General features: G+C 50.6%; 1 protein-coding gene across 1 annotated transcript; it reads right to left on the bottom strand.

The window, feature by feature from the left end:
* On the bottom strand, positions 1-2,538 carry CCDC8 (coiled-coil domain containing 8). The gene has a single exon (XM_004330148.4). The coding sequence runs from the start codon at positions 1,771-1,773 to the stop codon at positions 340-342; it is 1,434 nt and encodes a 477-aa protein (XP_004330196.3). The 5' UTR covers positions 1,774-2,538; the 3' UTR covers positions 1-339.
* Positions 2,539-10,312: the final 7,774 nt, after the last annotated feature.

Genomic DNA, 10,312 nt, shown 5'->3' with positions numbered 1-10,312 from the left:
AAAAAAAAAAATCAATGCATGGGGAATTCCCTGGTGGTCCAGTGGTTAGGATTTGGCACTTTTACTGCCGGGCCCAGGTTCAATCCCTGATCCAGGAATTAAGATCCCACAAGCCACGAGAAAACAAAATTAAATCAATGCCTGAGAGCCACAATTTTAACAAGAAAACAAAGAGGGGTGTTAGATGGAGATGCGCGGGGCACTGCCAAGCCCTTGCTGTACCTCCATTTTCAAGTACGGAGATAGCACCTCTGTCCAAGGGTCGGAGTTAGGGACACACCCTGAGTGGCCCATACTGTGGCAGGTGGCGAGGTCCTCCGTGGCCCCCCTGCCCTCTCCTCACAGCTGGTTCTCCTGCTCCCCGTGCTCTGCCTCTGCTCTGGCCTCAGCCCTCAAGACCCTGAGGCTCCTAGCCCCGCCTGCCCTGGGGACTCTCTTGGGCAGGGTGGGCAACCGGGGAGTGTACCAGAAGGCTCTCCGGCGCTTTCGAAACCAGGAAAAGCGTCCAGGGGTCTGGAACCTCACTGTCTTGACCTGTTTCCGGGTCCTAGATCCCGGGCTGACCCCTAGGGCCCTCCCAGCAGCCGAGGATTCAACTCCCTGGACAGCTGGGGTCTCTGCCCTCTGGTCAGATATGGCCTCTGCCTCCTCAGATACAGCCTCTGCTCCCTGGACATCTGGTGCCTCTGCCCTCTGATTATCTGCATCCTCTACCCTCTGGACAGCTGGGGCTTCTGCCCTCTGATTATCTGCATCTTCTGCCCTCTGATTACCCACAGCCTCTGCCCCCTGGACAGCCATGGCCTCTGCCCCCTGGACAGCCATGGCCCCTGCTCTCTGATCACCTACGGCCTCCACTCTCTGATTATCTACGGCCTCCACTCTCTGCTCATCTACAGCCTCTGCCCCCTGAGCCCTGGCTGCTGCCTCCTCTCTCCTGCGACGCCAGAATGAGGCCCAGTTGATCTTAGGCCTCCACCGTCTTGGGGGGCTCTCAGGCACCTGCCCGTCTCCTGCATTTCCCACATTATCCCCCAGGCTGGCGCTGCGTGGCACTGATACGCCATCCCTCTCCAACCTGGTAGAGGCCTGCCAGGCTTCGCCCACCCCTGGGCTGGACCTCGGTGCCCAGCCCTTCACCCTCCGCTTCAGCTTCCCCCAGGACACCTGGGTGACGTACTCCCGCCACCTGTCCGCCTTGGACAGCTGGGGCACCGGGTTGTCCTCAAACATGGGCACTGGCAGGTTCACCCGGCGGCGGGCTGGCGGCGCGCTGGGCTTCTTCTCCCCTCGCCGGAGGAAGGCCTCCACCAGTTCCTCGTCATCCTCGCTCTCCAGGTCGCTCCCAAGGAATTTGCTGCCCAGGTAACTGACAGGCATTTTGCGCACCTTCCTGCCACGCCCCGTGCCTCTGTGGCCCTTGTCACCCTTGTCTCTGGAGGTCTCGAAGTCGCTGAACTCGCTGTCACTGGCGTTGCTGCTGTCATAAGTGCCCACGACCAGCCGGGGAGGTGGGGTCACCATCTGCTGGACTCTCCTCATCCGGGGCCCCTTGGGTTTTTTGGGGGGTTGGGGTGGATGCGGAGTGCTCTTCTCTATGATGCGGGCCACATCCTCCAGGGTGCGGCCTTCTTCCTCCAGAAACTGGATCAGCCGCTCCCGAAATTCCGCCTCCTTGGTGGCGGGCTTGGAGATGACCCTCCAGACGCCTCCCGCCAGCCTGACTTCGCGGGGGATGAGCAAATAGTCCACGTCCTCCCCGATTTGCAGCATCCCCACTGTGGAGTCCTCCTCCCGGCGAAACACCTTGCCGATCTTCTTAAAGGTCCCCACAGGCTTCAAGGCTTCCACGAGGACGTCCAAATCCACATCTTTGCAGACGTCGGGGACGCTCCAGAGGATCAGGCAGTCGGGGGATGGGAGGAAGCCCCAGGGGAACCAGCCCCCCACATGGCTTTTCTCGAGGGTCTTTAAAATCTCCAGGGTGAAATCTGGGGTGAGGGCAATGAGCCCAAACTACTCGTAGCCCCGGGTCTTGGGGGTGAGGGTGGGGTCTCGGTGGCGCCGCCGGGAGAGTCTCCCCTCCCAATTTCTCCGCCTGCAACGAGTCTGGTCTTGATCAAGTCCCGCTCCCCTCAAGGACTGGTGGGGATCAATTTCCAGGATGCTTACGTGAGCCGGGATGAGGTCAGTCCTGAGGCTCCAAGCCCACCGCAAGCTGCAAACGGGTGTCCCGGCTGCAGCTGCGATACAGGGGCTGCCCGGAGGCTCTTCCTGTTCCAGGGACGTGCCTGGAACTTGGGAGAGAACTTCGCAGACAAAGAAGGCTCAGCCGTGGCTATTCAATATGGCCGAGGCGCTTGGAGGCCGCAGCCCAGTTCCCCAGGAGGGTCTCCCGCCCCTAGGCAGGCTGCCACCCCGGTCCAGGCTGACCTTGACGCACCTCCCACCTCCCAGCCCGAGCGCTCAATGCCTAGGAGCGCGCGCGCGCAGGAAGCTCCTCCTCGCCTTCCCCCAGGATGAGGCCCACCTACCCCCTTCTCATCTTACACTCCGGGACTCGGGAAGACTGACAAGGGGGCTGTCCACTCCCTTCGGGACGCCCTCGCTCCCCTCCCCCACAGGGGTGTGGCCGCGCCCCGGGCCTCTCAGGGGCCCTATCTTCCAAGCTGAACGCCCGCGCCAAAGCCCAAGCCCACGTCAGCACCTTACCCCAGGAAAGGCAGCAGTTCCCAAACCTGCCATCCTAAACGTGCGGGTTCCAGCCAAGCCCTGAAGGTGGGCGTGCTAATGGGACAGTCCCTTTGAAAGCCATTGGCACTGTATATTACCGTTTTAAAATCGCGTGACTTGTGGTACCAGCAGTTCCTACCTATATACCGAGATGTGTGGGTGGAGACCTTGGTACCAGGGTCTTTCTGCACCAACTGCAGTGTGGGGCTTGGCACACAGTAGGTGCCCAAGAAATATTTTTGAGTGAGTGAATGCGTTACCGACCAGGGTTCTTGACCTTGATCAATAGAAATTGATCAGAGGCCAGACAAGAAATTCAGGCAAGGCTTTATTGGGGCCCCTGCGGCAGCAGAGGGGAGAGAGAACAAACAACACGTTCTCTTGCTGGCTCGCTCCCTGGGGCCAGGGTGTTGGGGGGCGAGCTTGTTCCTTACATGGGGTGAGGGTACGGGTGTGTCCAGGGGTCCGGCTGGAGCGGTGGCTTAGGTGGTTTGCCCACCCCTTAGGTGATGTTGTGTGCAGGGGGCGTGCGCAGTACCCTGTTTTTGCTCCAGACCCCCTGCTTTTGTTCTGGGCTCTTCAAAAGTGGCAGTTGGATTTTTTTGGTATCTTTTGTCCAGCATTTGCCCTAACTGCGCATGCACGCAGTTATTTTTAGTCCCATATAGTTTCCTTGTATTCTGTTGCTGGAGGAGACGTGTGTCCAGGTGCAAGCGTGGCAGCGCTGCAGCAAAGGGTCCCAGGTCCCAGCCTGTCTCAGATGAACCTAATTGTTCATTTGTAGTAATTGACTAAACTGCACAGCTCTGTTCTTAAAGTGATATATACTAGGCAGCTATGGAAAAAAAGAAGTGACTGAGAATCACCTTTTATGGAGCACTTCCTATGTACTAGGCATCTTTCTAAGTGCTCTCTACGAATTAACTCATGAAATTAACTCACCAAAACATTATGAGACAGGTAATATGATGATCATTCCCATTTTATAGCTGAGGAAATAAAATGACTTGCTCAAGGTCACATGGCCAGGAAGTATTGGAACCTGGATTTGAATCTGAAACAGTCTGACGTGTGCGTGTGAGCGTGTGCGCATGCGAAGGCCAAAGGGTCTAGGTGCATATGTTTACTCATCACGTATATAAGTACCGCCCAAAATGGCTGTGTCTGGGGAGGGGCACTAGGGACCCCCAGAGGTGGCAGAGACATGTACTTTTCACTCTCTATCCTTTGGGATTCCTTAGATTTTTAGCAATCGAAAATGTTCATTAAGGGAATTCCCTGGAGGTTCAGTGGTTGGGACTCCGCGCTTTCACTGCCAAGGGCGCGGGTTCAATCCCTGGTCGGGGAATTAAGATCCCACAAACCCTGCGGAGGGGCCAAAAAAGAAAAGAAATGTTCATTAAAGTAAGTTAAATTAAATGGAAGGTCCTCAGACTTGGCCACAGACATAGTGCGTCAGGATCCCTGGGACGTGTTGACCAGGATTTGCAAAGCTTCCCAGGTAACTCTGAGGCCCACGAAGCCCTATTAAATCTCCCCACTTCCCTCTCTCTTCCTCTCCTCCTCACTCCACTCCAGCCACACCTGCCTCCTAACTGTTCATCCAACACACAGGCTTACTGCCACCTCAGGGCCTTTGCACTTGCTGTTCCCAACACCCAAAATGTTCTGCTCCCACTTCCTCTTGGCAATCTCCTACACCTCAAAGGTCATCATTTTAGAAAGGTCATACTGCCTGCCACCCCCAAACTACTAGTTGGCCTCCACCCTCTTCTGGGCCCTCCAGTCCAGGAATCCTTAACCCTTTCTGTGCCATAGACCCTTTTCAGGATAGCTTTTCAACGCATAGAATTGCATCCATGGGATTACAAAAGAGACCAATTATAACGAACTAGAACTGTTAAAAGAAATATCGCAACAACAAAACCTGTAAACTAATGACTTTAATATAAAAGTATAAAAATGAACACGTGTAACTTTAACTCACCACGTGTGATTTTATTTCACTCTTGAAGGAAGCAGGCAGATGTTTAGGGAAAGAAGGAAGGGAGAGAAGGAAAGAAGGGAGGAAGAAAGATGCTTGCGGGGGCGGGGGATGGTTAAGGTCTCGCTGAGACCTTTTCACAGTTATTGGCTCATTCGGGTTGTTTTTGCCTTTGCAGAGCCGGATCGTTAGGCTTCGCTGGATTTTCTCCTCCTCCTCTCACAAGCTCCATCCCAGCCGCCGGGGTCACTACGCCCCTCCCTCTTGCACAATTTCTCTCCCCGCCTCCCAGCGTTCTCCATGGCAACGAGGAAGATGCACTCCTTCCCGATGGTCCGCTCTGAGAGGGTGGGCGGAGGCGGAGGGCGGAGCAAGGTAGCCACTCCTCTCAGCCTCTTATTACTTCCCTCGGCCTGATCCCACAAATCAGCTTCCCGGAGAAGCTGCTTTGTAGAGGTCCGAAACTAAAAATTTCTGCGACACCTCTGGTTGAGGAATGTTGGCTTAAGAATCCAACTCTGATAAGTCAAGACTTCCACGTGGGAATGGCCTCGCGGATGAGGCATTGGGTTTTGTAACTGGTAAAAATTGTGTTTGGGGGTGGGGGTGGGGGGGAGGATTATCCTAGAAATAAAACCCTCAAATGTTCAACATTGTTACACAAATTGCCAATCCCTGAGCAGTTCCGCTGTGGGCGATTTAGATTACCCAGCTCTCTGGCAGGCGAGATTCTCCAGCCGCCCCAGAAAAACCCGATAATTATAGCTCCTACTATACTTGTTTAAAAGAAATGAAAAATCCAGAAAGAATGGAGGAAGAAAACAAAACATGGCTCAACGCTCTCTACCCAGCTACACTTGGTTGCCACTTTAAAAAAAATTAATAAAAGTAACACACACACATTTAAGAAAATGCTGAAGTTTACAGAAAGGCTAAAATGAAAAACAAGTCTCCCAGTCCCAAGCCTCCAGCCTCTCCCCCCAAAGTAACCACAGTTAAATGCCTCTGTACTTTGTTTTCTAAAAAAAAAATGCTGGCATGGGTAATTTTAGAATTTAACCCATGAGGATTTTTAACATGATCCTGAATTATTTTCATCACATCATTTACCACTTCCTCGTATTTTCTTATTTATTCATTGTCTCACCCTATTAGAATACTAGCCCCATGACAGCAGGGATATTTGTCTAGTTTGTTCGCTGCTGAATTTGCAGAATCTAGAACAGTGCTGATCGGAGCTCAAAGTATTTGTTGAATGAATGAATGAGGGGATTATAGATCTAGTGCTATAAAACATGCTTTTTTCACTTAGTAGCATGTCTTGACGTCTTTCCATATCAGTACAAGCAGATGGATCTCAGTTTTCTTTTTTCTCAGCAGCTTTCATCTTTGCATAAGCCCTCAAGCCTGGAATGTAATAATACTGATAATAATTCATTTTCCTTGAGCATCTGTTTTACCCCCAACCCTGTGCATTTTCTCTTTTAATCCCACAACCCCTCCTAAACAAGTATTATTCCCATTTTTCAGATGAGAAAAACTGAGGCCAAAGGCAGCCACACAGCTAAGAAGTGGCAGAACTTTGAATCACTCAGGATTCCTAGATTCCAGCCTCCTACTTCTTTTTTTTTAAGTCTTTATTGAAATCGTTACAATATTGCTTCTGTTTTATGTTTTGGTTCCTTGTTTGCAGGCATGTGGGATCTCAGCTCCCCCACCAGGGATCGAATCCACACCCCCTGCATTGGAAGGGGAAGGCTTAACCACTGGACCACCAAGGAAGTCCCACCCCATACTCTTTTTAAATAGTGTGGGATCTTAGTTCCCTGACCAGGGGTCGAACCTCTGCCCCCTGCAGTGGAAGTGCAGAATCTTAACCACTGGACTGCCAGGGAAGTCCCTCCAGCCCCATACTCTTAAGCCTCCTTTATTTGCCCTGTTGCCTGTGGTGGTTGTGGGTAGGGAACAAGGTTGGCGGGCAATCCCCGAAGACTTCTCTCCCAGGTGACATTTGTAACTCTGGCACAGTTACCAGATTTGTCCTAAATGTCCCAAAATCAGATCCCTATCTAGAATGAACAGGATATAAATTATCCACACTTTTGAACCAGATATCACTGGGTGAAGTGACAGCACATAGTAGGTCCTCAACACATACGGCAGGAAGCAGCCTTGTGGCCCACACTCCAACCACATAATTGGGTCGCACTCCCCTCCCACCCTCCCCAATCCCAAATCTGAAGGCTTTTGGTGAGTATGGAAGCAAAGCTGGTAGTTAGAGCAGCCGTATGTTTAAAGAATCATTCATTCATTCATTTATTCGTGTGGCACATTTCTCTAAAGCAGTGATTCTCAAATCTGGTTGCACATTAGAATCACTGGGAAGAGTTTTAGAAATCTCAGTTTCCTGAGTCCAACCTACTGGATCAGAATGTCTTAGGGTGGGGGTGGGGTCCTACATTTAAAAATCTTCCCAAATGACTCTGACAGAGGTGATGGCTGGTAAGGATGGACAGAAGTAGGTGAGGAAATGAATGTCCCTAGAGGAACTTGACCAACTGGAAGTACCACAATAGCAGCGAAGAACCGGATCGGAAATTACGGTTTGTCCAATTTTAGCAACATAGAGGAGCCCTTTAAAGGGTGCGGGGGGCTCTCAGGTTGAATAATATCTACCCAAAGATTTCAGGTCCTCATCCCTGGAATTGGAAAATGGTGCTTTATCTGGAAAAAGGGTCTTTGCAGATGTAGGTAAAGATTTAAGATGAGATTGCCATGGATTATCTGGGTGGACCCAAAAACTACCATCAGGGATGTCCTTATAAGAGAGAAGCAGAGGAAGCAGATGACAGAGACACAGAAAAGAGGTACAGAATCGGAGGAGGCCATGTGAAGATGGTGACAGAGACTGGAGTGATGGGGCCACAAGCCCAGGAACACCTGGAGTCATCAGAAGCTGGAAGAGGCAAGGAAGTCTTCCCTAGAGCCTCTGGAGGGAGCTCAGCCTTGCCAACACCTTGATGTTGGACTTCTCTCTGGCAGGACTGAAGAAAACTCCAAATTAAAGCATTCGAGTTTTATTCCTTGACCTTGTCTCTCAAGAATAATTATTCCTGAAGTGAAAGAATTCTTGTGCAGTGTCCTGATCCCCAGGAGTCAGTTTTGGGTGATGGGAACCTTGGAAATGTTTTAAAATGCCCCCCACCCCAGCCTGCAGAGCTTCTGTCTGCTGCCTGCCCCCCGTCGCCAGCCTCACACGAGGGTGTTCCAATGGTTAGACCTCCCTTCTCTCAGGAGTCTATGAAACTTTTGGCATTCACATATCTCACACCGAACTTTCCTGTAAAATCGCCTCCCCCTGACTGAGCACTTGATCTTCAGATAGCATCTTTTTGAGTCTTCATGATCACCCTCAACAATAGGTACGATTACTATCAACCCATTTCACAGATGAGGAAATTGAGGCACAAAAATGAAGTACTTTACCCAGGCAGCCCACCTCCAGACCGCCCCACTCTTTATTTCATTAAGTCAGTTTTATTGAAAGTATACTTTATATCTTATACAACATAACCTTTTTAAATGTCCATTGTGGTAAGTTTTAGAGTCATCACCACCATCAAGATATAGAATCCTTCCATCAGCCCCAAAACTCCCCTTGTACTGTTTATGGCCGTCACCTCTGCCTACCCCCAACCACTGATCTGACTTCTGTCCTATAAGTGTTGCTTTTTTTAGCGTTTTATATCAAAAGAATCATACAATGTGTCCTTTTTGTTTGGCTTCTTTCATTCAACATCATGATTTGGGAATTCATCTGTGTTGCTGTATCTGTAGATCATTCCTTTTAGTTGCTATGTCATCATTTATTGAGTGAATACTCCACGATTTATCCATTCGCTTCTCAGTGGAGATCTGGGTTCTAGCAGCTTTATGACTAAAGCTCCTATGAATATTTCAGCGCCTACGTTTTTCACTGCAAGCTGTATCCTCTCTCTGTTGCAAAGAATCTGCAGCATGGGTAGCATTAGCCCCACTTTACAGATAGAGAAACTAAGGCCCAGAGAGGTGAAGTCGGCTCCCTGAAGACACACGGCTAAACAGGCAGCAGAATCCAGAATTGAACCCAGGACTGTGTAGCTCCAAATCCTTTGACACTCCTTCCATTGTGTGCCCTGTTGATGCCAGGGACCTGTGGGTACTGTCTTCTGAAGGTCATGACCTTGGTGGATTCACCAGGCTGCCTTTCGGCATCCCATTCTGAAGCAGTCTTTTGTCAGCACACAGAGAACACGTAGTCTGCTGTGGGAGCTGGGTACACTTTTATCAAGTTCAGGAATCTGAGCTCTAAAACCAGACTGTGTTCTTTGTCAACGCAAAACGCAACTGTCACTGGATCCAGGATCCCAACGGCCAACACTTAACAGCTTCCCCCTCTCAGCCACTGTGCTAAGTCCTTTATATGTCTGGACAGATTTACTCCTCCCCCAAACCTGGTGAAATAGGTTACTACTAGCCCCATTTTACAGATAAGCAACCCAAGGCACAGGGGGATAAGAGGCGTGCCCAGGCTCACGCTCTGGGAAGTGGAGGAGACCGGACTCGTACCCAGGCCATCCGTCCAACACTATTCCTCACCTCCAACCTCCATACACCAGACAGAGGCTTCTGCTGCCTTAACTGGCAGGTTGCCTAATGAGCAAGCAGATTAGAGGAATTTAGTTCCACTATGAATTTACAGAGATAGTTATCCATGTTGTCTGTTTATCACTGTATTAACCATGTCTTTTATTTTCTGTACTCTGATGCTTTGACATCTGGGGACTTGCTGACCCTTGAGGGGCTGCCCTTCCCAGGGTTAGGCAATTCCTAGAGAAAGGGAACAATGCTTGTCCTTGAACGTGTTCTTCAAATGCAAACGAACCAACCAATGCAGAGCCCGTGCCCCCAGCTACCTTCTTTATTAAGCCCTCACACTCTGGGCCACCATCCACCTACCCTATTCACTCCGGGGCCAGGTCCCAGACACCTAGGGACAGCCCGTTTACCCCAGAGCCTGCTGAAATTATTCAGACTAGCCAATCCTGAGCCTGCCTTCCCTGCCTCACCCATTCCTTCCCTGAAGAAACCATAATAAAGTTCTTGTCCACGGTTCCCCCTCTCCCTCTCCCTCTGCCTCCTGACCAATCCTGGAGCTTCCTCGTGTGCCCCCCCACTGTGGTGTGACCTGTCCCCTTTTCTTGGGATCTGTGTTAGGGCACAGACTGTAATCAGAAAGACCTGGGCTTCAATTTCTTTTGAGCTTTCCTGTGTGGCCTTAGGCAAGTCACTTAACCTTTCTGAGCATCGCTTTCTTCAGCCATAGAATGAGAAGATGGTCACGATAAAATGATAGTTCATAATCACTTAGCTCCTCTTCTGAAATCCAAAAAGCTCTGAAAGCTTTGCACCAAAAAATGTATCCAAAAAATGAAAAAAAATTGGAAGCAAAATCTAGACTGACATGAGGCTATTTACAGGGGTTTTTTTTGGTTTTTTTTGCGGTACGCGGGCCTCTCACTGTTGTGGTGGCCTCTCCCGTTGCGGAGCGCAGGC

The sequence above is a fragment of the Tursiops truncatus genome, chromosome 19, assembly GCF_011762595.2.
Source record: "Tursiops truncatus isolate mTurTru1 chromosome 19, mTurTru1.mat.Y, whole genome shotgun sequence".
NCBI lineage: Eukaryota > Metazoa > Chordata > Mammalia > Artiodactyla > Delphinidae > Tursiops > Tursiops truncatus.
This window is presented reverse-complemented; position numbering and strand designations above follow the sequence as displayed.

Excerpts from the sequence above, each read along its gene's own strand:
- CCDC8 (XM_004330148.4), bottom strand. The coding sequence starts at position 1,773 with ATGCTGCAAATCGGGGAGGACGTGGACTATTTGCTCATCCCCCGCGAA.